This window comes from Balearica regulorum, chromosome 7, assembly GCF_011004875.1.
Source record: "Balearica regulorum gibbericeps isolate bBalReg1 chromosome 7, bBalReg1.pri, whole genome shotgun sequence".
Lineage (NCBI taxonomy): Eukaryota > Metazoa > Chordata > Aves > Gruiformes > Gruidae > Balearica > Balearica regulorum.
The window spans coordinates 37,682,780-37,709,723 of record NC_046190.1 but is presented as its reverse complement, the minus strand read 5'-3'; the positions used below and the strand labels follow the sequence as shown (position 1 = coordinate 37,709,723).

Sequence of the window (26,944 nt, the reverse complement as noted above, 5' to 3'; positions counted from 1 at the left end):
TTTTCCATTATTAATTGTAATTTGGAAAATATTAATAAGGAAATTTAGAAAAAAGTGCTCTTTAATTGGATTATAAGGGAACAACTGGTTTTGTGCGGTGTCCTAATTTTGTTAAAATACACTAAGTGGTTATCCTCACCTTGTCTTTACTCTTACTTGTAGTCTGGCACTTACTGCTTGGGAGTAAGCCCTTCAACTAATTGTTTCTTCTGAGAAGCTAGCATTTCATGGTTTTGTGTTATTTGGAGCCATAAGGGCAACTACCGCTAATACCTCTGGTACGTCTGTCGCACAGTGCAGAACACATCTACTAAAAGCGACGTTGCATCTGTGGGTTGTGGAACTTCATGGCGGAGTGCAGAAATCTTACATAATTGCAGATATTTTTAGAAAGCAAGACTGACCTATTCTGTGAAATTACCATAAGATATTCTCACTAGGAAGACAATGTACTTTCTTTGAATACAGTCTGTTCCTACTTGCATTAAGAGACTGCTTTTTGCCTCTTAAACGTTCGTCAGTCACTGGGGAAGAGGTGTAAGTATATAATATGGGATTAGTCAGTGGTGTTGCTACCCTTAAAGCTGTCAGTTCTGTTTGTCTGGTTTCCTACCTTATTTTTACACAACTGTGTTAATATCTGCTGCAATTACTACAGGATTCATACCTTGTCTAAGTTGGGTTGTAGAAGCAGTATCATGTGCAGTGCTTGCTTTTCATACTAGAATATTGCTTTAAATATATAAACACAGCTTTAAAAAATTAAATTACTACTACTGTGAAAGGCCTGATTATAATATTTGTAGAGCTAATGGAAAAAATCAGCAGGTTCTGCAGTACCTGCCTGTAACAACATGAACCGGTCACAAGGCAGTAATGGGAAAACAGCAATGACTGAGAGCATTTGCTAGATTTTCTAGGAGTTAGGCTTTACTGCCCACTGGAATATATTCACCCTTCTACTGGAGTGTAACTTTTTCTACTGGTAGAAAATGGAATGTTTAAGTATACCCCTTCTAATCTTTGGCAGCTGCTTTTTTATATTTATATAAAAATAACTATTCATAAGGAAGGGTGTTTGAAAACTCTCTGTAAACAATGTTGACATTGCTGAGAACAAGAGGTGGTTTGTGACTCTGGAGATGGAGGGATACTTCTTCGTGGTGTGTCAGAACCCCTGTTTGCTTTTTGTGACTGATCCACTTCGACTGTGGGCTTTCACAGAACCATGCAGTTGAAGACCTAATAAACAGAGATCACGTACAACTTTAAGACTTCTGGAAGGTATTAAAACTAAGTACCAAATACATCTCTTTTAGCTTAAAACTAAAATGCTGGGGGCGGCGGGGGGCTTTTTATTCTAATGTGTTGTTGTCAATAGCATTATGTGTAAATTATGCAAGTTTGAGGCAAATGACTAGCCTTCCAAAAGAGGCCGTTTGTGCTTTTGTAGTGGCTGCATTGCAGAGAACTACTGTATTCCTTGATCTCCATGAAGTATTCAAGTCTACAAAGTTCTGATGTAATTTTTTTTTTTTTGTTAATACAGCAGTCATAAAACTCATTTTGCATTTAAAGAATCGGGGTGGATGGCTTTGGCGGGGGGGGAGCAGATGTTTGTTTTAATTTTGGTAGGAACTACTCCTTTCTTGTTTAAGAACAAGTTACTTCAGCTTAGTGCTTTTGTTAAAGTCAAGATACCTCTTGTACCACTTATATTAATAGTGGTAGGCCATTTAGCTATTAAACAAGCTAAAAGACCCATCCTGTCCTCTAATAATCACCCATATGCTTGCTGCCTTGACCTTTGCAGCTTCAATCCATCATCTTAGTTTATTTTTACGTAGGAAATTCTGACAACTCCGTAAGGAATCCCAAAACACTGCCATAAAAGGAATCCAGTGTAGTTTGTCTTGACAGACCTAGTTTTCAGAAAGTGCATCTAATACCCTGCTCTGTGCCACCCTTTCCAGGTGGAGGTGATACTTGACTTGACTTGGTATTGAAGCTAACAGGGAGTGCTCAAGGTGAATTCAGCTGAGCTTTAACATTGGCATTCAGAAAAAGCTGTTCCAGGGCACAAAAGTTAACTTTCTGCTCTACTGTCATCTCTGAATAGGCTCCCTTTCAACTGACTTTGTGTGCCAAGAGGTCAAAACCTAAATCTCTGAAGGTAGAGCTGAAATAATTAAGGTTCATTGGTCTACCGTAACACTTTGAAAATAGTCTTCATATATGCTCCAGAATAGCTATACGGTCACAACCAAGGTTGTTTTGCAGCTTGCATATTAAGCATAAACAATTTAAGGAGATGACCTTCCAGTGAAGGAAGGGAAACTGGAGGGAAGAGTATGCATTACATTGACAACAAAAATGCCTTCCTGTTGCTTTGGCACTTTGATCAATTAAAAATAAGTCATTTTAGATGAGATTCACTCTAGGTTATGCTATATAACTCCACGAAGTTCATCCAATTGTTACAAATTAAACAGTACAAGCATATTTTTGATTTCAGAGCATACATGTGAATTGTAGTGGTACAGTTACTGGCTTTAAAATACATTTTGAGTCAATCTAGTGCCATTCTAACATCTAGTGCAGATCTAGTGCAATCTCTTCCAGACACAGTGCAAGTAAGTTTCTTTTGGACATAATGCAGTTTCTTTCAGTTGTATAGCTGAGCAAAAGAAAAAATCCTTGGACAGAAAGTAGTTGTTGCTAGTTCCTGTTTAAATTGGCAACTCCTCTTAACTTTGACACGAGAAGCATTGGGGCTGATTGCATTAAGCTTCCTTAAATGAATTTAAATACTAAGTGGTAATAAAAACCCACATCCAAACGTACTCTATATGCAAATATAAAACTTGTAGAATGGAAACTTTAAAACATGAAACAGAATTTTGAAAAAAATCTCTTCAATTTAATGACCTATGTAGGAAATGCATCCCTCTCCCAGAAGCCTAATTCTTGCTTGATCTTATTAATTCTATGACTGATGAGCATACCTGAACCTGTTGATCCTCTGCTTGTCCAAGATTGATTACTGTAATCAATAACAGTGCAAGAACGGCGGCGCTGTGGATCTGGCTGAAAAGACAGTTCAAGTTATTTAGGTTTGCATGAAGAAAAATGTAAACACCAAGATTTATAATACAGCTACAAACTACAAAATACTAGTACTATTTCCTACTATGCATTAGGAAATACATATAATTTAAGGTCTGAGTAGAGCTTTTACAAGTTTAAGGAGGGTTAAATCAACTTTAGGAGTAGAAAATACACCTTATAACGCTCTTTCTTAGAATGTCTTTCATTGGCCCAGTAATCATTCTCACCACTTCTGGAAACTTCTGTTTCAAAATAGATTTTAGAAAGTTTGTGCACTCATAACTGCTAAGTAAAGAATGTTGAAATTATACACAGAAACCAATCAAGCAGCTATTTAAAAGCTATCATTGAAATTATAGCATTTAAAGCTTAGATAAAAATACTTTTGTTAGATAGAACAGCAGTAGAGTAGGTATTTCAATAAATTACACCAAGAGCATTTGATACTGAAATGTACAGCAAATTTGTGCAAGAAAGCCTAGCCTACCCCTGCATTTCTGAATACAGCTGCAGGAATGACTTCTTACTGTCTATGCAAAACCTTACAGCACCCTCTCCTACCCCACAGTTCTTCTTAAACCTTCACAGGAGATGCTGGATTACCAGTGCAGAGAAGAGATTGAATGTTATACCTAGAGTAACGCTTAGCTTGTTCCCCAAGCATCTCAAATGTGGATTCTTCAGAAAAAGTGTAGTACCACCAGCTGCTCACAGGGAGGCTGCAGGGAGTACAGTGAGATCACTATCTGTGAACAAGTGACTTGCCAAGCAATGATGCTTCTAATCAAGTGGCAAACTTGAACTCCCTGGCACCGATCACCTATGACATTTGGTTCTCAAGTAATGTTTACTTATGTTATTTGTCAAAGCACCCTATTGAGTAACTAAGGATTGTTTGGGTTAACTTGCCATGCTTTACCAAGAATGTATTGGTTGTGTTAGGCCTGGAGAAATGATCAGGTAAGAAAAGCCGCTCCTGTACCTGCTGGTGGGTGTCTTCATGTGTTGTTATACTGTGAGCTCGACTTGTGTTCCCTCGAGATTTCTGCATTGAAGAATAACAGTTATGGCTATTTCTTATTGCATCAGTGTATTTAAAATAATTAGCCTAGGAATTAAAGCTAATCTTCCAAGTCAATCATCCTACACCTAGTTATGGCAGGGGGGTGAGGGGAACCTGGCATGAATTGGAATTAAAACATTCAACTATGGGTGATGCTGTTAGTCAAAATTGACATGGCATTTTTTTGTGCCTCTCAGTTGCTGTCACTTACAAGATAACAAACAAGTTAGAACTCTTGGGTTAGGTAATTTGATCAGCAGCAATTACAGTTTTAGACTATCCAGTAATAAAATTGTTGTGCCTGTTACCATTTGCCTCTGGGATCTTGCAGTGTTCACGTGCTCTGCCACGCTGGTGGTAGAAATAGGTGGTAGGAGATTATTTCGGCTTAGTGGCAGCGAGGAGGGTGAGGTCAGCTGCTCCTGTGCAGTCAGGCTGAAAGGCACCATTAGGAACAGAAAAAAAACACATACAGTTTATAGGTTTGGCATTGTGTAATATATACAACATTGTCTATTTGGCATTATGTGGATAATGTTAAAACTTAGGAGCAACGGTTGCAGAATTTTCCTACAAGATGCTGGTGTTAGGGCTGACTGTTGGAGACTATTTAAAAGAAGAGTTCTGCAGCAGGTGAAGTTTGGCAGAAATCTTTTTCACCTATTAACAAGAACAACTAATTTTCAGAATGTTTAATATTAAGCATATAAGCAAGCTGAGTCTGAGTACCCCAGCAGAAATCCTGGTAATGGGTGTATATAAAAGCTAGTTGTAGTTAAAATGCACCTCTTCCAGTGTGTTTTGAAGGAGTGTGCTGAGCGGCTGTATTCTGCAGAAAAAAGGTGTGTGGATATAAAGGTCTCTTCATGGGCAGTTACCATACAATGGTATAATCTTGTCTGCCCATTTCCAGACATGGCATTATTTTCTGCTCTTTGTTCATATCCTTTAGGATGAAGTACTGCTTACTGCTAACTTAAGCCTAGCAATTGAAGATGAACAATGAGCCTAGAAAACAGCATCTATTTTAAGCCGAGCAAGTAACCTACGTAATGCAAATGCATATTGTAGCTCTGTCACTTATTACAAGTGTCAAATAAAATGTCTGGGGGTAAAACAAGGGTCCTACCTTCTCCATATTTTGTTTGAGTATTTGAAGGAACAGGTGCAAGAGGCTTTCAGAAGCCTTCTATAGGGAGCTAAACAAATCTAACTGCACAAAATAAAAAATGAATTAAACATTAGTCACAGGAGGAACAGAAAAGAATAATCTCTTTTCTAGATGCAGCCTTTTCACGTGGAAGGTGTCTATATATTGTATGTTTGAAGAGTGCTAGGAATGATCAAGAGGCCTTAATATGTGTTCTGGAGCTGACTGAAGGATGTTCTGTAAGAATACATTAGAAAAGCTTCAAGCTATAATCAGCGTTTTAAAGAAGACTTTCGTAGTTCTCTATGTACATTTAAACGTATATGGTAATAAAGGAGAGATGTTAACAATTGTTAAATTGACTGAAGCCTGAAGAAAGGGAACAGATGTATAAAATATTGGAAGTAGAAACATCAGTTGTGAAAAGACAAGGAACAAGTCTCTAAACAGTACATGAGAAAAAATAATAGGCTGGATGAGTTTATAGGTGAACTGCAAAACTAAAAAGAAACTATGTCAATTTACAACCCATGTGGAATATAAAAGTATATTAAACCCTGCATTGCTTCCTACTACCTGTGGTTGGTTTCCTACTACCCTGCAAATGACTACAGTCAGATCATTATGCCAAACAACAACAACAACATATTCTAGATGTGGTTGTGTGTTCACTGAGTTCATTAAGAGTCCTGTGGTCAGTCATAACCTAAGATGAGCACTTTCTTTATAGCCCAGTCTGGGTTAGGATACCAACAGGCAGTTGATCACCAAAAAACTGTGGACTTCTAACTTCATCTTGAAAACAGGCTATAGAAAAAGAAAGCTGATGTCAAGAAAGATGGTAGTAATTGCGTTGCTTTTACTGGACAGGTTGACAGCTATAGTTTGTGTTCAAAACTGCCTAAATATGTGCCTTGTAGCACAGTAAACATCAACTTTAGCAAGTCTGCTTCCTCAGGGGAGATTGTGCTTTAATGGGCAAATAATTTCTTTAATCAAATAATTCATGCTCTTTCTATTCAACTGATTACTCTTTGTCTAAGCTGGGTTCTCTAAATACGGTAACTTGCAGCGAGAAACTGGTTTCGAAACATACAGTCGAGTTCCCTTGAAGACATCGTCCACAGACCCTGGGGTGCCAATACGAGAGTCACTTGTGTCGATGGGATGCAGGGTACGTGGTGGTGGGTTTCGCCGCCTTGTGGAACGTGACAGGGATGATGTGCTGAGCTCTAGAGGATGATTTGGCCGTGCTCTGGTAGAGAGGATGGAACTGGAGCCTGGCCGTTTGTCATCCAGGTTGCTAACAAAAGAATTACAAAACCAAGAGAGATATGGTTAACCTGACTGATAACTACCCTGTTACCCAAGTACTCATCTGCATGTGATGTTAATATTATTATGTGTGGGTAGAGATGATTGCGTTTTCATTTTTTTATGTAACTATATAAAGTAATTTACAGGCAAATTAGAAAAGAATAGGGAATGGAAAAGAAAAAAGCCTTTTTTTTTTTTTTTTTAACTGAACTATGAACTCTCTGATACAAGATTCCAGTATAAAAGTAAACATTAATCACAGAACAGATAATCCCATACTGTAAACATCAGTTTTCACATCCACAGCCCAGATCTAACACTTCTAGGAACTGAGCAAACCAGTTTCTCTATCCCATTCTGAGCTTCATCTCTTTTTCAGGATCGCAGTTAGTGCCAACAGTAATGCCACAGCTGTTCACTAAATGGTAAAGCAGCAGCAATCAAACAGAAAACCTGTATTAGAAGTATACTGTTTCACAGAGGACAAATAAATAATCAAACAAACAGGAAAATAACTGAGAATTGCTTTCTCCAGTGTAGAAAGTTATCTCACAATGTTTTGGGTTGATTCCCTCTCGCTGTGAGAGTACCCTACTTTACAACAGATGATCTATAGTTCTTACAGTGTTTTCTCCATTACAGGCACATTCCTTTGCTGTAAGTGGATGCCATGTATCACCATCAAGCCATTTAGATTACGTTGAGAGCCACTACTTGACCCTTGAGAGACATTTACCTGAAAGTTTAAAAAACTAAGTAAGTGTTTGGTGGAGACATACATACATATTTACAGATTTTGTCCTTGTAAATAATTTTGGCAGAAAGAAATTAATTTCTTCTGTGACATCCAGATATATGCTCAGTTATATTATTTCCCCATTGAAGACAGGCATCTTAGCATTCCATTTTTTGTGCAAATGGTAGTGCTTAGAAACCATATCCTACCATGCTATGTCATACTTAATATTTTCCAACTGAGCTTCTCATTTGCATGACAGGATCTTCCAACAATTACGTTAATCAGAAGCTTTACAGAACTAATTTTCAGTGTGTGTTGACATTTTATGTCAACAACAGAACTGCAAACTCCTTTCCTGGAATACAGACTGATCTGGAAAAACATCAAATTCCACCCACCATAATGACAGCAAATAAAAAAATACCAGAGCTTTAATCTCTCCAGCATACATACTTGAGGTGTTTTTCTCCTCTTTTTGCTTTTGCGGCCACATCTGGTTTTTGGGCACTACACACAGTAAGAGGAACATGAGGAAGAGGCAGGGGTAGAAATAAAGGAGAAAGAAATAAGAAGGAAAGAGTTGAATTAAAATGGAATAAACAGGTAACACTTAGGTGATCTGCCCCTAGAGTGGTGAGCACCAAAAGCAGATTATACAGTCAAATTCAGTGTCTGAGAAAAAAACCCAAACCTGTTTTACAACTGCACTAAGATTTGCCCTCTATTGCCTAATGAGTTAGCTATAGATAAGCTAGTGAGAATAGGATCTCACACACGCAATCCTTGATCTCACAGTTCAGTTCAAACATTATTGAAATGTAGAAAAAACTACATCATTAATGAACAGTCACCACGTGGCTGTCCAGTAAAATAGTAAGTTTTAAAGAGAAAAGTAGGAATTAAAACTTGCAACTGAGCAGTAACAGAACTGAAGCGTTAGAAAGGACAGTCAGCGTTCATATGAAATCCAAACTGGTTCTGTATCTAAACAGTCCCCTGACGTACTCAAATCTGTTTGCTTAGGTAGCGCTGTATTGATTTGTCCCTACACAAACCAGCTGGCTAAAAATACTTACCAGATTTGATGTCACTGAGGGCATTTTAGTTTGTGGCACAGGAGGTAACAACACTGGCAGAGGATCAAACTGCAAAGGGCTTCCAGCATCTGCTCTGATTGTTTCTACTGTTATGATATTTTTCTCATCATCTATGTAAAGCAAGAGAGAATTGCTGTAATGACAGGCTAATGGCATTGCTAGTTGTGGGCAGTGCTATGAATCCAATTTTTTTAAAGAGAGTCCTCTTAGAGGCTAAGCCCTATTAAATCTTTTGAAGGCACGTCTCATGCTGTTAGCAGAATAACATTTCCTTCCCCCCCCCCCGAAGACATTATTCCCAAACACATCCCTCTCTCATTCCATCCTTGCAAAATTAAGTAACTGAAATCCCCTTTTGAATCTTCAGTTTAACTGCAGTCCTTACCAGAGGCTGACCCTTCCCAGTGCCTGCAGATCAATTCTTCCATGCAGCCTAGGACTTCACTCCACACATCATCAAACACAAATGTGAGCACAGAATCCTTCATGCAGGAATACGGAGAGATAGGAGGAAACCCCAATTTCCATCTACCAGAGGACAATCCCATTTTCCTCTCATGTAACTCTTCCTCCCTATAAAAACACGAGCATTATCTGTACCATAAACACATTTTGTCTCCTATATTTTTGTTGCAGTTAGTTATTTAATAGGATTAGAACATCAGCTAAGGCTGCATTTCTGTTCTATTTTCTCTTAAACTGAAATAGGTCAAGGCACCTGGCTGAATAGCTTGAAGATGTTACTTCAGAAGTTTTGTATTTATCACACAATATTATTTTCTCAGAGCTGATAGTTTAATAAACAGCAATACCAAGTAACAGCCTAACACTGAAAGAAGCAAGTTTCTGTACATTGCGCACTTGAACTTTTTTTTTCTTCTAGAATCTACCACTGACCTAAATGAGGAATGACTGATGCAACCACCTTATTACTGCACACCTTGGTTTCCCTGTACGGAATGACTATAAATGATACTTCATTAATAATAAATAATTTACCAAGGAGATCAAAGTTCCATTTAAAAATATTAATAGTTATAGCGATATTTGTGCATCACATTGTTAGGCCCTACAGAATTCTGAAGACGAGAGGAACGTTACTACTCGTGACTGTTTAATGCCACTCTCAGCCTGCTGCTGTAACAGCCAGGAGGCATTCAGGGCGTGGGCTTAATTTAGTTTTAGATAATTAGATGTGATCAATGAAAGGGGAGAAAAAAAAACATAATTCACAGTGGCAAGTGGCCTTTGCTGCAGACTCTTCCTCAATGCAAGAGACATTGTGAAGTGTGAAACCTGGAAGACAGCTGCTCAAAAAAAGTTTATGTTCATCTGCCAAAAGAATCTCTATAAGGGAGAAAATAATACTGATGCAAGCACATTTATTATGGCTTTCATATCTACTCCCTGAATTAGTACTTAACATCAAAAAGCTACAAACCTTGAGAAAAAAAAATAGGAGATACCACCAGAAAAAGCTATAATACTTCTACCATTATTTTACAGAGATGACAATATACTTTGCTGCAGCAATGTCTCTCTGGCCTGGTCAAAGCAAGCCACCTACCAATTAGAATCTCATGGTCATAGCAGCTAAGTGGCTTTATTTATTAAAACCAATTAAGTAGTCAGCATGTTGGCAGTACCATCTAGAGTCCTTACCCAGGCCGTATGTTCATATTGTTGGGTTGAATAAAGTAAAGAGGCAAAAAGAATCCTCTTTATGCCACCCTTAATCCCTTCTTCTTAAGATAAAAATAGTGGTAATTATTTCTTGGCAAGCATCAAATCCACTCTAATTCTTAAATTACCACTGAAAATCTGGGAAGGTACAATTCCACCCAAAATGCTAGTATAAAGCTGAAGCAGCATACTGCTAGTGCAGAACAAACAATGAATTTGACTTAGTATAAAAAAATAAATGACATTTAAACAAGTTTTATTACATATGTCAATACATAGCAGGCTCCTAATTATGATGGAATGAACTATTTAAACCAGGCACAAAAATGACTAGTAAGAAAAATTTAAAAAAAAAAAAAAAAATCAAAAATAATTTAGCAAAATAAATTGTTCTAGGAAATGGCTTGCGAGAATTCCCAGTGCCCTAGCAATCTCCAGCTTTTGAAAGTTCTCTAGAGGAAAGATATAAAAAAAAAAATAAATTCATCAAATTCTTTGTCAACTAAAATCAAACCAAATATATATATATCTGAACAGCAGGAATTCCAGGACACTGGTACTAGTTGCTATCTTAACATTCAATACCTACACATCTCTGCAGTCAAATGCTAAATATTCCTCCATTATGCCTTCAGAGACAATTACTCCATCTTCATCTTCTTCGCTCTCTGGAGAACACAAGTTCGGAGACTTGGAACGGTTGGCCTTTTTGTGAACGGGAGTAACAGAAAGAGGTACCTTCTTGCCAAAAACACTAAATCTGAACAGGTGACAGTTTTCAGAAAGCAGAAATGAAAGTAAGTTGTTATTTCACTTCCAAGAGCAGCATTTGGTGAGCTGAGAGACAACAGGGAGGTTAAGGCCAAGCAGTAGGGGAGGCCAACAAACTATGTGTTACAGCAAAAACTCTTTTGGTTTGGATATTTTTAGTTCTTGCTAAGAAACTTGAAACTTCAGAAAAAAAATCCAAAGCTAATTGAAAAAAAAATTTTAAAACCTTAAATAATAAAAGTAGTACTAAAGTAGTGCTTTGTATTTTTGAAGTTCTATACAAATTTAATAGATGATTAACAATAAACCCAGTTACAATGCATACATATTCTTAAGAAGTCAGCAGCAGTAAAGGTGTTTCTAGTTACCGACCAGTTTACTGTAGTTAGCAACAAGCACAGCTACGTAGTCTTGCTATTCTGAATGTACTATCGTTAGAAAGAAAACAAAAGTGTGCTGTGTTCACAACTCAGCCTAACAGAAAGGACTTAGGCTTCACATTTCAAGCAACCTATCGCTGCAATCCAGTGAGAACAAAATTACCTTCCCACCTTGGTACGGTCTGGATTAACCACTGGTACTTACTCATGAGAATCTTTTTCTCGTGGTGAACTTACATCTGAGGAAGCTAAACTGCCAGAAGGTGAACTTGAATACCATCCATACCCTTCATCTGTGGGGATCACTATCTGCTTCCCCACAACCCTGCCATGGCACAAGCAAAGGATAAATGAGTCAGAAAACATCGAAAGTAAGATTACTGAAGTGTACAAGAACACACAGCAGCAAATCCTAAAAATTTCTATGGGGAACCTGCATGGTTTTCTTGGTGATATTAAATGTGGTTTCACAGTTGTTTTCCCTAGTACAGATTGCTTCGAGTCAGGTAAATAAGAAAATTTCATTTGTTTTTTATGCTCTGCAAATTGTAAGACTTTTGAATGTGGACAAAACTATTCAAGTACACGTAATGAAGATTTAAAGTTTAAGTTTCTAGATAGCCATAAGGACTGCTGAGCTAGGGTAGGAGGATTTTGAAATAATTTTAAGCGCCTGGCTTTTAGCTCTACCACACATCTTTTCTAAGAGGATTTTGCCAAGTCAGTTGCAAATAGCAATAATCCTCTGGCAAGGAACCAAATGTGAGACAGCAGAATGTTTATTAATGACAATGGCAGGCAGACTACTAGAGTGATCTTTTTACCTCTATCTACTAAATAATTGCATAAATCCACCCTGCTACTAACATTGCTTTAAAAGCAACTGTTTCCATCCCTACCCTTTTGTAACTCTTGTGACAGTACTAGCATTAGTCTACTAAGAAGATACCTGAGATGAGGAAAGTTGGATGTCCACTGGTGGCATTCTTCCCGCAGTCCCTCAACATGCACATTTTCTCTCTGCTCATAGAGGAGCTCATCAATTTGCCTGAACATTTGCTCAACTTGTTGTGTGGCAGCTTTATCAAATTCCTAGAAAGGAAAGTGAGCTGATCAATACCTAGCAAATAGCATTTGGAGGCGTTTTTTAATTGATGATTTTTTTTGTAATTGAAAAAGACAACTATTTGTTTAAAGCTTAGCGGGACTGATTTAAACAGTTCTATACTTCTTTTGCATAGAAAGACATTAACTTTAAATAATTTTCCCCCCAGAGATGATGCAGATTGCTGTTAGGATTGATGGTAGCTACATAGAAGCGTACATTAACCCAACAGAAAAACTATTAAAACATTTTGAAATATCTGTATTATGATATTAAGTTTAAGACATAGTAATTTACATACATAAAAGAAATCAGAACAGGAAGGATAAAATTCAGCCACATTTTAACACAATGGAATTTTGTTGCCTGCAGTGTCCTGAGACGACAGCAAAACAAAATGGAATGCAGACTAGTGTGAAACACTGTCAAAGTGAAGGATGTTCAGGACCTTCGTTACATGTTCTCGGGTAGCTAGAAAATAGGGCCGGTTCTTGGGTAATCTAAATCTAAAAAGTTCCATCTCACCTCACAGAAAGCAATAGCACACTTTGTTTTGGTAGATGGGGAATAAAACAAGTATTTCCAAATGAAAATAATGTTTTAGGGGCTTACTATATTTTGAGAAACATACAAGTATGCAGAAGTTTGGTAAACTCACACCAAGTGTCTGAAAGTCATCCACTCATGTCTGGGATTCCACAATAACAGCATTTATTATGTTCTACAGATACACTTATGCTTCAAATGATTTGCATTTCCAAAGTTTTAGATGGAAGGAAATGCAGAATATTAACTGAATGATATAAGCCTTATATGTTTTGATCTGAGAGAAAGGCAAGATGGGGAAGAGGTAAAAAAGATGTTCTTTCTATAACCACTATCATGATTTGTTGACAGAACAAATCCTCAGTTTTATCCTGAAATGTATTTGCAACGGTATTTCAAATGTCTTTCTACTCACTGTGCTACATTTGGCTGGGATGATTATGTTCTACTCACATCATAGCCCCAACTGTCTTCAGTGGTGGCATCGACGTAACTCTGACTAGCAGATCGTGAATTCCCATCATCAGCTGGAGTAACAGAAGGGTAATCTGATTCCTTCCAGATTTTAGACTCCCTGAAATGCACACGTTGAGGGGAAAAAAAAGGAGGAAAAAAACCCCCCAACAATACACAATGACAAATAAAGTGGGTAAGTAAACTTTTCTTTCTGTACAAAGAAAGCATAGATATTACGGAATAGGTCTTAGCAGTGATAGAGTTTTCATAGGGTAAATATTTACTTCAGAGGCATTTAAGCAGAAGCCGTGGTACACGAGTAATTATAACAACTGTAACTCCTAGTAATCTCAATGACGTAGGAAGTCTAGAGGTCAAGCAAAACATAGATTTTTCCAAAAATTGTCTTAGTTAAGCTGCAGAATATTTCTAGTCTTGGTTCTATACCACTCAGGAATTATTTTTATCTTTTTTCCTCTTATTTCAGCCATGAAATTAGATCACCCAGGCTATTTGCGAGCTGGGAACAGAACACAGCCACACACCTTTTTATTATTTCCAAAATAGGAAGGACGTGTTCTGAAATGAAACGGATCTGAGGTAAAGCCTAAGCCGACCAACTGTGTTACCTCTCTAAAGGTAACTAGAGACAAAAGTGCCTGGTTTTGCCGCTGTCTCCAGGCAAAGATTCATGTTATGTTAGGACAAGTACCTTGAGATCTCGCCGTAGTTTTCAGCCGTGAGTGTGGCTGGGCACACGTCAGCTCGCGGTTCTGGCAGTGGATGATGCCGCAAGGCATGTTTTGGAAGTCCTTGTCTAAAACAAGAAGTGGAACTTGACATTACTTACAAGAATACGCATCTACAGAGTTCCCAAGCTTTACAGGATTTTCTTCTGCTTTTCAAGGAATGCACTGATTTGCATACCAGAGCTCATTTATTATTATTAGAAGGTTAATTCTTGTTACTAAAGCTTTAGAATTAAGACATCAAAAGGAACATCTAAAAGTAACGGAGTTAAAGGTCTTTTGCTTAGAAATCAGTGTCTTCCTTTAAACTTAAAATGTTGTTGTGAATTGATCAACAGCCCTCCAAAAGCTGCAGACCGATGTCATTATCCCCGTAGGAGATTTACAATCAAATAGAACAAGAAGCAGCCACCAAACTGTGCACAGGCAAGTGAGGAGAAATAGCATTTGCTAGTTTTTTGTTTTGTCAAAGTTTAGATGTCTAGGAAGGAGGGACAAGGGAAGCCACAGTAGATGGAGACAGAGAAATATCAACGTATCAAAACTGATGTTATTTGTTTAAACCTCTCACCCCCCAAAAAAAAGCATCTACGCATCAGTTACCTCCTCTTGGGTCAAAAAAAAAAAAAAAAAAAAAAGGACAAGAACAGGGGTTTAATCACGCTCTCTCACACTTGTATTTTTCAAGAGACGAGGCCCCCGTTGGCCACGACGGGTGTAAACCCGCCACCGGGGCTGCCCTTACCCCGGCCGCCCCCTGAGGCGGCACGGCGGGCCGCAGCCCTGGCACAGGCCATGGCACGGCGGTTACGGCACCGCACCGGTACGACTCCACGTTAAACCCGGCCTAACCCCGGCGTTACGGGCAAGCTGCGCCCGGGGACAGGCGGCACCGCGACCCCTCCGTCTAGGCCCGGGGTGCGGGCGGGCAAGCAGGCCCGAGCGCGGGGACCAGGCGGGAGCGGGGCCCTGCCGCGGCGGCGGGGATCGGGACAGCGGGGCCGGGGCGGGGGGGGGGGGGGGGGTAAACGGCGGCGGCGACTCACATCTCCAGAGCGCCGGGGGGCACCGGCTTCCGCGCGTATCGCGAGATCATCCTCAGCTCCGCCGCGCCGCCGCTGCCCGCCGCTGGCCCGCCACCGCCATGACGACACCCCACCCCCGGGAAGGCGGAGCGTTACCGCCCGGCTCGGCTCGGCTCGGCCCTGCCCGGCCCGCCGCCATGGAGGGGATCGGGCGGGCCGCGGTGGCGGAGGACGCCGTGCGCTACCGCCTCTTCGCGGCGACGGGGGCGGGAGACGAGACGCTGCTGCGCCGTTGCGCCGAGGTGATCGTGGTGCGCTTCGCGCCGCTCCTGGCCGCCTACATCTGGCAGAGGCAGCCCTTCCGTCTGCGCTACGTGCCGCCGCGGGGTGAGCCTCGGGCTGTGAGGGGGAGGCCGGCGGGCGGGCGGGAAGCGGGTGAGGGGGAGCCAGGCTGGGACGCTGAGCCGCTTCTCCTCTCTCTGCCCCCGGCCAGGCGAGACGCCGGCGCACGTCGGCGGCACCACGCTGTTCGGGGATAACGTGGAGGACGAGTGGTTCATCGTCTACCTCATCCGGGAGATCACCAGGGAGTTCCCGGGGCTGGCGGCCAGGTAACGGCCCCAAGCGACGCCGCGGGCCCCGCTGAGGTGATCGGCGGCCGGAGCGGGGGAACGAAGGGGCAGCGCCTTTCCTGGCAGGGGCTGACGGAAGGTCGTGTCTTAATATTTAAAATAATGCAGACATGGAACCGGCCCTTAGTAATTGGATTTAGAAACGTGCGTTATTGTGCTGTGAGAGACTTTCCCTGGTAAGAAACTAATTTCTCGTTGGGCAGGATCGATGACAACGATGGGGAGTTTCTCTTGATCGAAGCAGCTGATTTTCTCCCAAAGTGGCTGAATCCTGAGAATAGTGACAACAGGGTGAGTAAAACCTCTGTGTCAATTGGCAAGTGCCTCACGGTGGCCTTTTACTGACAATTTGAGTTTTCTCTTCCACCTCTATGTAGCCAAGTGGTCTGACTGCACTGAAAATCCAGAGTGCTGTCTGTCCCTTACTAGTGGAGGAACTTCTGGGCAGGGCTCAAGCCTCGACTTAATGAACAGCATGGTTTTCTTCAGCACAGTCTGTTTTCATTCTGGTTTTAATGAGCTTCTTTATGCTTGCTGTGGATGTTGAATGAGAGACTTAACCACTGGAAACTTCTGATACTTGATTCGGCTCTGCGTACTCTTGCAGAATGCCAGGTAGAGTGAGCACGTACTGTGAAACTGCTGTGGAGGTATCTGGAAACTGTTACAGATATCAAGTGGTTCTTCTAGAATTGGTTTGTTGATGGAAGGAAGAAAGAAAAAGTTCTTGTACTGATATGTTCTTACACTAATGGCATAACATTCATACAGAAACTACAGACCTGAATGCTAGGCTGCGAGTCTGTGTTGTTCAGCGAGGTCTGGCTCTTGTACATAAATCATTCTTTAAGAGTTGTTCCATAATGCAAAGCTGACTAAACTTTTTAAAACTTGCTACTCAGTGTGGCAAATGTGAAGGAAGTGAAGCTGTTGTGCTATTGATTGATCTGTAAAATCAGTGAGTTTCTTGGCAATGGATTTAAATGGAAAGAACTTTTTTATTAGCAAAGATTTTTTTACTTTTTTTTTTTTGTTTTCCTACCACAAGACTCTTGAAAAGAGGCAGAACACAACACAAAAAATAATTGCAAAGCTGTATCTGGACTATCATCAGCACCGTATTTTCCTTCCATTTGAGGGAATGGACACAGTGAAGGCGTTGATAATGTTACATTCAGTTCTTAGGATCAGGAACCAAGAGAGGTCACATATAGCACCTGAAATAATGCTTTTTAGTCCCTGTCCTATTCTTTAGCAGTTATGTTATGCTGTCTGGTTTTCCTGAAGTAAATCTCTAATGGAAGAGAAACTTTAGGTATTACTGTTATTAAGGAAACAAGATACATTTGACCAAAGTTGTTGCAGTTAAAATTGGGGTTTTTATTTACTGGTCAGATCATGATCTCTGGTTTCTGTATTTACCTTATCTCCCATTTAAAAAAAAAACCAAAACAAAACCACCCCACCCCCCCTAGCTTTTTCCTGTATTATTTCTCTATTTATACTTCAGTATTTTCTGCGTTTAAACAAATACATTCATATATGAAATGAAATTTTGCATTGTTTAATGTGTAACTGTTCTTATCCTGTCTGATTGGAATGTTACTGTCTGCCAGGTGTTCTTTTACAAAGGAGAACTGCACATCATTCCGCTGTCAGAGACTCATGAGCAGGAGGAATGCGACCTATCTGCTGCCAGTCCAACAATCTCGCAGGCGTTAACGCTGTTATCCACCCGTTCGGAGGAGTTCCTGGCTGCAGAACCCATTAGAGCAGCAGTGTATAAACGCATCAGTGGGTATGTGGGTGTTTTATTTTCATCTTCTGCAACGCTAAGTTTTGATTCTGGGCTGTCTGGGGTACTTTCTTGTATTCAATCATTTTCCTGTTAGATCTGATAAAGTTGCTTCCTTTTCAGAAACCATCAGGTAGAGCTTTTTCTGTGGCATTCTTCTAAAGAGGAGGAGCAATGTCCTGTAGGCTCTAGTGTTATCTGGAGGCTCTGAAAGAGATTCATTGCTATGACCCACACCTGATGATTACAAGTTATTCTTCCTTCACATCCTTGTTCTGAAAGTTCTGTGAGCCTTTAGGAGCCCTTTGCAAGGGGAGAAAGAGGAGCGTGAACTAAAACGTAGAAGCAGCGTGCTTTTCAGAACATCAGCTTGTCACTGGTGTGTTCAGCACTGTACAGGGTTTTTTTGGCAAGGATTTGTCAGCATGAGCCAGATGACTTCTACACTCGGTGTGGTGAAAGACCCTGTATAGCTGGACATGTTAGTCAAGTTCACAGTGATTCAGTTTACCAACGTGGGGATTAATTTTTTATTAGCCATCTATAGTTATATATATGTGTATATATATATGTATATAAACAGGCATTCCAGGTGTTAGATTAGCTGAGTTTTAACTATAGTTTAGAATAATCTTCTGGCATTTGGCCCATAATATAGATTCATATTAAAGTGAAAATGGGAATAATAATTAAAAATGAGTGGTTTGGACTTGCAATACACTTAATACACTATGTTGCTATTGTATGATACAGGTATCCTGAGAAAATTCAGGCCTCATTTCACCGAGCCCACTGCTACCTTCCAGCAGGCATTGCGGCACTGCTGAGGCAGCGCCCTTCATTGGTGGCTGCAGCGGTCCAGGCCTTTTACCTACGAGATCCAGTTGATTTACGAGCATGTCGCTCTTTTCAAACTTTCCCTCCAGACGAGCGTGTGATGACTGTAGTAAGTGATCCTTCTCATGCATCTTCTCATTTAATTAGGTTCTGTAACTGATGGAGGTTCTGTGGTCAAGTGATACAAATATGTGGATTTAATTTTAAAAATAGCATGTTTTCTGATTATTTTTTTTCTCATGATGCTAGACATGAATTTCCAGTTCATTACGTTAGTAGCTTTTCTGCTTTCAGATTGACGTGGCTAGACTTTCAAATGGCTAATCATGAGATAAGTGTTTCTGAAATCAGAGGTTACTGCTAATAGTTCCTCTGCTAAAATGCTTGTGAAGTAAATTGATGTAGTTCTGTGATCAGAGCACTTTGACAGCACTGCCAGCCAACATAAGGAGTTGCCTCTAACTACCCGTAGGTGTTTATTGCAAGGCTTTTCACCTTCCCAGCAGTGCCTACACAGTTCTGTAAAGCTATTTTATGAAGTGCTTTATGAGCATTGTCCAAGCAGTGTTGTATCTGATATGTTTGCATTACAGAGTTATACCTGTAGACTCCTGAAAATAAACTTGGGAGTAAAATTTTAGACTTCTAGACTGGTTTTGAAATCTCAGCTTTGGTTTCGTTAATTGAAAAGAGCCCTTACGTTTTTCAAAATATACCTCGTTGGCGTGAATACTGAGGATTTTTTAAATGTATTTAGACTGAATGAAGTTCATGTTTATTTACAGATGTCGACTTGGAATATACTTTGTAAGATCTGAACAGCAACATATCATAGGCAAATGTATCTTAGATGTATTTTGAATACAATTTCAGGTATTGACTGTAATATGAGTGCTTTAAAACAAAATTTAGATGAGACTGGTGGAACCTTGATGCCCATGTACAACACAGTCACACTGCAGTGAATTATTTTCTTCTGCTCTGACTTTTTCAGGTTACTTTCACAAAGTGTTTATATGCACAACTGGTGCAGCAGAAGTTTGTTCCAGACAGACGCAGTGGATACACGCTGCCCCCCCCATCTCACCCTCAGTACAAAGCCTATGAACTGGGCATGAAACTGGTAACTATTTTTTATGCGTTTTGTACTTCGTTTAGTTTGCTTGTTTATAGATGTCTGAGAAATGACACTGTGCTTGTGAGTTGTCTGCTTGTACAGAAAAATGTGAGCAAATTCGCAGTTACCGTTTTTCTGGAAGTACGGTATCTTGAGAGTTTTCCTTTACAGGATAAAGCACTCTTGTACTTCGACCCCTAGAAACTATCCCAACCAGGGATACATGTTTGTATTACCATAGCTGAACTGGTATTGAACTCAGTTAATTCTCCCTTAAGCAATATGAACAATAGTTTCCATCTCAGGGTAGACGAGGTCTATTTTAGCTTCCGTCTGAAGCAGTACATCCTATCACGTTCATGGCGTTTGCGCATGGAGACATTTCTGTGAACTAAATTTGCATGTTGGTTTAGAGCTCTGTGTAAGGGTGCATCAAAACTACGAATGCCTTGCCTTTGTCACCAGAGTGCATGACCCTGTCCTGCACATCCGATTTGGCACAAGCCACAGAGAGCAATCCAGAGCTTAAACTGCCTATGGGGCACAGTTACCTTGATCGTAGGCAACACCTGAGATGGGGGCAAGGGGGATTTGGCTGGGCACAGCGTGCCCTGGGACCTTGCTGCAAGTAGAAGTGTAGAATCTGAGTTTTCTGTTCTGAAATTTCCTCTCTGGAAACTTGTGCCTCAGTGCAGCCGGTTTGCATCCACAAAATGTGTAGGTCAAGCAAGTTTGCAGTGCAGCATAGATTCTAAATATGGGTAAAGACTTCATGCTTTCGTGAGGAGTAGCTTGTGTGCTGTAGATCTATCTCCCTTTCAGGTTGCTTTGCAGTGACTCGCCCAGGTAGACAAACTGCAAAGTCAGAATGATCCATTATTGCTGTAGAAAGACCGGTTCCAACTTCCAAACCAAGATACTGCTACTTACTTACTTACTTACTGCTACATGTAATTACGTTTGGCACCTGCTTCTCAGACAGCAGCATCGGGAGCTCAATGATGGTGAGTTCTTTTTGCAGTTGTTTAAAGGTGCACTTGAGAACCTCTTGTTATTGTATCTCTTACACAGGCTCATGGCTTTGAAATTTTGTGCTCCAAGTGCAGTAAAGTATCTCCTGATTCCAAGAGAAATGTGTTAAGTGGTCCCCTGTGGGAGAGATTCCTCCGCAGCCTGAAGGAAAAAAATTATTTCAAGGTGAAGTAGTGTGTGTGTCTTTTAAACATTCCAGGAGAAACATGTTCTAGCTCTTGACCTTGTGTAAGTAGTTACAGCAGGGCAAGAAATCTAATGCTTCTGTCTATGGAAAGTGAATGAATGTCTTTAAAGGAGGTATGTGCAGTTTGTTCTCCTTTTGAAATAAATTAATGTCTTTTGGAAATTTAAAAGGAAAAAACAGGATTTGGGGATGAGTTCATTCATCTAAAGAAAGGGGAAATACAGTTGAATAAAGGAAGCCACGGTATGGTTGTGTATCAGTATGACTGTTTTCACTGGTTTACATTTCATTTGCACGCCTCTAAAATTAAATATTCTTAAAGATCTATACTTAACACCCATGGACCCATTTGGGCGCATGCAAGTGTATTTTTTTATTTGTGTGTTTTTTGTGGGTTTTGTTTTTTGGTTGTTTTTAAAGATGCCTTTGACTACTTATTTGAAGGTTATAAAATTGGACAACTCTATCAAAATGCTTAGGTTAATAAAGAAAAGGGGAATATTCTTACTGTACTGCAATGCTACTTCTGTGGATAGTTCCCAAACACCAAGAGGTTTACTCACAATTCATGTATAATTGTAACCTGGGCATGGTAAATCCACCCTGTTGTGGGAATCGTAGTACTGTCTTTCTTTTTAGTGTACACCATATGGTACTGCAGCATAGTAAGTCTTTAATTCATACCTGACTGTGAAAGCACCTTATGCCCATTCCCTATATTCTGTTCCAAGTACACACTGCAAGTCAGTATTACTTGTTTTGACTTTCTCAGCACAATTCCTGATAAATAGTCATCCTCACCCAACCTGACTGTGAAAGGAAGGGGAAGGAGAATTGTTTAGATTCATATCTGTAATTTGTATTAAATAGGGAGAAATGGAAGGATCAGCTAAGTACTTGGAACTGCTGCACATGGCAGAAGATTACTTTGAGCAGTCTGTTACCAAGCCAGAAAGGTAAGAGCTACTTGAAATTCATGAGTAATCATATGCAGTCCCTACAAGTACTTTAACCAAGCTTTTTTTAACACTTGTTACAAAAAACGTGACCCCTTTTCTCCATTGTACACTTAACATGGGTGCTGTGGCTAGGACGTATGGATATTAATTCCTCTAGAACACTCTCTACTAGTAGAAGTTATTGCTTGAGCAACTATTTATCTTGTTTTTGTAAAATGCTAAGCTGTTCCAAGTGGGTTGAGAGGTGACTGAAAAGCATCATTTGGTTGGTTGGCTATAGACAGTGTTTAAAAGTTTCATTGAAAAGCAATCCCAGTGAATAATAAACACAGAGTAATCTGTCTCCTTTTAAGACAGGCAGCAGGCTGTAGATTTCTCCAAAAGATCAAATCCTAAAAATAAGTAATTACAAAAATATGTGTGGGTTTGCCAGCTCATCATATCTTGACTATCAGTTGGTTGATGTTCCAGTCTCTGCTGTTTGGGATCTGGCGATCCTAATGTTTGCCAAGACAAAATAAGTGTAAAGAACAAAGGAAACATGAGAAGTGGGCTTTGGAGCCATCAACAAGGAATTTCAGTAATTGACTGTGTCTTGTTTTGGCTAATACTATCTGTGTAGTATTCTGGTATTTCCCCAAAATTCACTTATCTTTTTGACGTATTTGCACAGAAGGAATAATGAGGAATTTGAGTGAAACCCACATGTAGAGTATGCAATGCCATTGGCAGTGTAATGCTAGTAAAAATCCATTTCAGTAAATTGATTTTTTTTTTTTCTTCTAGCTCTGTTGAACTGAGCCCAGGTGATGAAATCTTGACATTACTACAGACAACAACCATTGATTTGAAGGAATTTGAGAGAGAAGCAGCTTGTCTTCCTCCAGAGGATGGTGAGCAGGATGGGGAGGTGGACTGTTCCTATCACAAATGATTAGTTGTGGGGGGAGAGGGTGAATGTTCACAGCACTGTACCAGTCTCTGTGTCTAGTTAGTTTGTTTCCTATCCTGCGACTGCGAGAGGGGTTATTCATGGGCCATCGCTTATGATGGAGGCAACCAGTTCATTTGTCTAAGCCACAAAGCTTGGGGCTGTGAATTGGCAAGATACGCAGTCCAGTTTCGGATTTGATACCACTAGATCAGGAACACCATGCACACTTACACCGGATCGAGTACTTTGTGTCAACTGTCTAGCAGACAGAAAGTGTTTATACATTTTATACTAATAAACCAACTCCAATACTGACAATACAAAGTTAATTACTATCTAGTCTTCTCTGATGGCCAATATAAGACCAGCATAACCTTTATATAACAGGTTTTTTTTCACTCATCTGACAGAAATGTAGTTGTTGCCAGCGTGCGGTACAGGTCACATCTGTATTTCTGAATGATGCAGTAGCTCACAAATCCAACATTCAGTGTTAATAATCATAGTGGAAGGTCGGATTGGCTCTTCCTTTATAGTGTAAGCCTTTTCTTCCTTCATTTAGTGGCAGAAGGATTATCTATAACTAGAACAATATCTGCGAGTTTGAAGCTGCATATAACGCACAGTTTTAAAGTAGTAAAACAAAATCTGAACTCTCTTCTTCTCAGCTTCTCACTGCCTCATATCCTGTGTTACCTAGTATCAGCATGAAAACTTAATAGTACAAAAGTAAGCTACAAAATGCTAGCAGTACTCTCAACTGTCAGGATTGGGCCTTGTGGGCTAACAGACTTGTGCAGAATACCAAGTATGTCCTGTATTCTTTCAGATGACAGTTGGCTGGATATTACACCAGATGATCTAGATCAGATGCTGAAGGAGGCAAGAAATGAATCCCTCCCTTCCTCAAATGAGGAAGAGCAGAAATACGACTTGGAAGCAGTTGCTGAAAGTATGAAGGCTTTTGTATCCAAAGTCTCAACGCATGAAGGAGCAGAAATGCCATGGTAGTAGTATTTTTAAGTTTGGTGTCTAGTGTAGAATGTGTTTTTGTTCTGCTGCAGCCCTTTGGTTGATTCTATAATGCAGAGAATCAAAGTTTGAAAGTGTTCTACTTAGCAGAGGCCTGAAACAAAACCACGTTAGTAGTGAATATATAGTTGCTTTTAAACCAACTTAGTCACCACTCTGACACTGCTGCAGGTAAAAGTGCTGGAAGTTGTACTGTTTTCCAGCACTCTTACTTAATTTGGTTTTGTGCTTTTAAAAAAAAAAAAATAACCCTTTTAGGTTGAAGGTTTACTGTTGTTCCTTACCATAGTTCTTAGCACTGTTATTAAAATGTACATCTCAAGTTCATTTGTGCTGAAATTTTTCTACTGTGAAGGACTAACTATTCAGACTGCTGAGATGCTTCTGGTGAGGCTGTGCGGAAATAAAAATAAAACATAAGTTGAGGGAATCTGTCTCTGAATTAAGACTGTTGATTTTTGTGGTACAGCTGTATTTAGATTTCCTGTAGATTAGTCTTTTTAATATACTGGGCCGGTTTTTGCATTACTGAAGCACATACTGTACACCGAGAAGCAGGAGAAAAGAATCACTGTGGAGCCCTCGCATTGTCCCCAACAGTGGAAGAAAAGTGCTCACTGAAGGCAGTTATTTAGACAACAGCAGAATGTGACTAGATTAATTGTTGGAGTTGAGAAAGTGTTTGTGTGAATGTTGAGTGGACAGGCCTTTAATTTTGAAAAAACAAAGACTTAGTAGCATGTTGTTCAGGTTTTTTTCCGTAGCTTTAATATTGAGAAAATAATGCTGTGTAAGCTGTATCAAGCATATAAGGGTCTACTCAATTTATGCTCAACTATTTGATCCTTTTTAATTAGTGTTAGTGTCAATGTCTGAGTTATAATGTAGGCTTTTTCAGTTATTTAAAAAACAAATGAACAAACAAACCAACCAAAAAAAGGCAAACCACTGAGCCTTTTGAGAGACCAGAATGAAACCTTTAGTGTTCTTTCTAGGCAAGAGCCCTTGGAGATTCTCGGCTTTCTAACTCTTTGTCCGAGGTATAACACCACCACTTTGTTGTTGTAGAGGGATTCAGGCATGCTCATTTTGGTTGCCTTCAGTGCAATTTTTGTTTGACCATGACAAACAAAGTTGTTGGTTTTCTTTTCTCCTTCATGCCAGGAGTTCTTCCACTTGCGGTCTCATTTCTAATTCATGCAGGCCTCAGACTTTTCAGCACATTCAAGACCATCAGTTCAAATGTCCCAACTTTAATCTAGGCTTGAGAGAAATCAGTATGCCGTATGGTTTATGTCTGTGCCAGGCTTATGCAAGCATAAAAGCTTTATTTATTTAAAAATATTTTTATATTTCAGGTCATCTGATGAATCCCATGTTACCTTTGATGTAGATTCTTTTACAAAAGCGTTAGACAGAATTTTAGGTGAGATTGCTTCTTTTTTTTATCAGAATATCTCACAGCTATTTGGCTTCCCTGGGTTTTCTGATCACCCGTGGGCACTGCACTGATTTGTTTGCTATCGGTACTCACACAAAATAATACATAGGGGCAGACTCAGAAGAGCTGGATTCTGATGATCTGGATGAAGAGGAGGAGTTTGACTTCTCAGATGAGGATGATGAAGACTTTGATGCTGAAAATCAAAGGCAAGACCAGAAGGAGTCGCCTAGTGAGCTTATAGGCAGTCTCAAGTCATATATGAATGAGATGGACCGTGAACTGGCACACACCAATGTTGGTAAAAGTTTCACCACCCAAAAGAAAGGGGTAAGTATGCCTTTAGCTCTAGTTTGTAGCGTAAGAGTTTTGAGAGCTTTAGTAAGGAAGAGGAAATATGCTAAAATCGGTCATTCTAAATGACGTGATCAAAAACTTCTGTCTTCTGATCATGTGCCAACTAATTATTAAAATAAATATCCCACGTGCAACAAAATGTGCTGCAGTTGCACCATGGTATATTCAAACAAACAAACAAAACCACCTTAGCTAAGGTTTAACTTGCACGTTGTTTCCATGACTTTTAGTTTAATACCGCTGTTTTACCCTGGTTTAGTAGTAAGGCAAGCAGCTGCAGCTTGAATTCTTGAGTTCCTGTAGCAGATTACTCCCAAAGGAAACTGAGCCAGGACTCTGTAACCCTCTCTGTCCTTCTCTTGGAACTTACTCTGTGTAATGGAAAGTGATGATTTTTAACTGGCATGAGCATTTGGTGACTAAATTCCTGTCCGCCAAGACAGCGTGGAATGTACTGAACTTTGTTGGCTGCAGGGCTATTTCCTTGTTTCTTTTCTCTTTTTTTTTTTTTTTTTGACCCGTTTATACAACTTGATAAAACTTTTATCTTTATACTTACTATAGGCAAGTTCTGTTAATGCAACTACGTCTCAAAATGTCGGCCCTGATTCTGGAGCTGAAGGTACTGAGTTGGCACCAGTTGATGTGGATATGAACCTCGTAGCTAACCTGCTTGAATCCTATAGTGCTCAGTCTGGATTGGCAGGACCCACTTCTAACATTTTACAGAGCATGGGAGTGTATTTACCTGAAAATGCAGATAATATTTGCTCTAATAAGGGAGCGAGAGAATAAAAGATTGTCTTAATTCAGAAGACACGGCTGATTGAGAAATGAAGCACAGAAAGATGAGCAGTATTTGGAAGAAGAGACTAAAGGTTTGAATTTAAAGCGTTTTATGCGTTAGTTATGTGTGACTTTAAAGATGCAAAGTGAATTTACCTGCAAAAGCCATCTGTTTGGATGCTATCGTGGATAGAAATTGGGTTTTTCCAGTGCCAACGTCTTTTCAGAAAACTGAAAAGTGGTGATGTGACTTGAATGAAACTTTTGTTATAAAACCTATCTTCAGTTTTCAAAAGCAACTATCCAATTTGCGGTATTTGTAAAATGTCCTTTTACCCATTACGAGGTGGTTTCAATATCTGGAAAGTAGTTCGTGTTCTGAACATGCTCCTGCCTTCAGGGGGAGATGGAGGAATACCATATTATAGGAGCAGCACTCTCTTGTGGATTTGGGAATGCTGGTTAAATGTTCAGCAGACACTTACTTGCTTTTTGCTATGTTCCGATTTTATTTCTTCATTGTAAGAACTTCTGATAATTACTGTGAGAATCTGTTCTTTATTAAACAGGAGGATCTGAAGAGTAATTGGATTAAATATGTAAATATTGGCTATTTTATTTAAATAAAAGCAGAAACACAGCTTGA

The 26,944-nt window shown here is 39.8% G+C and overlaps 2 protein-coding genes across 5 annotated transcripts; one reads left to right on the top strand and one right to left on the bottom strand.

Moving 5' to 3' along the window:
* Window positions 1–15,347, bottom strand: FAM149B1 (family with sequence similarity 149 member B1). Of its 4 annotated transcripts, none has more exons than XM_075758995.1 (15): window positions 15,211–15,341; window positions 14,128–14,232; window positions 13,413–13,533; window positions 12,258–12,400; window positions 11,514–11,633; window positions 10,747–10,917; window positions 8,860–9,047; window positions 8,454–8,584; window positions 7,831–7,884; window positions 7,262–7,374; window positions 6,418–6,624; window positions 4,480–4,606; window positions 4,028–4,153; window positions 3,006–3,087; window positions 1–1,242 (listed from the first exon to the last, which is right to left on the bottom strand). In XM_075758995.1, the coding sequence occupies exons 1-15, from the start codon at window positions 15,258–15,260 to the stop codon at window positions 1,169–1,171; spliced, it is 1,812 nt and encodes a 603-aa protein (XP_075615110.1). In that variant the 5' UTR covers window positions 15,261–15,341; the 3' UTR covers window positions 1–1,168. The 4 variants fall into 4 exon arrangements, with proteins under 4 accessions (XP_075615110.1, XP_075615113.1, XP_075615111.1 ...); XM_075758998.1 differs by having other exon boundaries at window positions 1,024–1,242; window positions 13,413–13,486; window positions 15,211–15,347; XM_075758997.1 differs by having other exon boundaries at window positions 1,103–1,242; window positions 3,006–3,083; window positions 4,014–4,153.
* On the top strand, window positions 15,304–26,944 carry ECD (ecdysoneless cell cycle regulator). Its single transcript, XM_075758994.1, has 13 exons — window positions 15,304–15,576; window positions 15,683–15,800; window positions 16,025–16,112; window positions 17,438–17,619; window positions 18,370–18,562; window positions 19,448–19,576; window positions 20,642–20,767; window positions 21,660–21,745; window positions 22,535–22,641; window positions 23,512–23,689; window positions 25,073–25,140; window positions 25,265–25,485; window positions 26,077–26,944. Exons 1-13 carry the CDS (start codon window positions 15,309–15,311, stop codon window positions 26,305–26,307), a joined length of 1,995 nt encoding a protein of 664 aa, XP_075615109.1. The 5' UTR covers window positions 15,304–15,308; the 3' UTR covers window positions 26,308–26,944.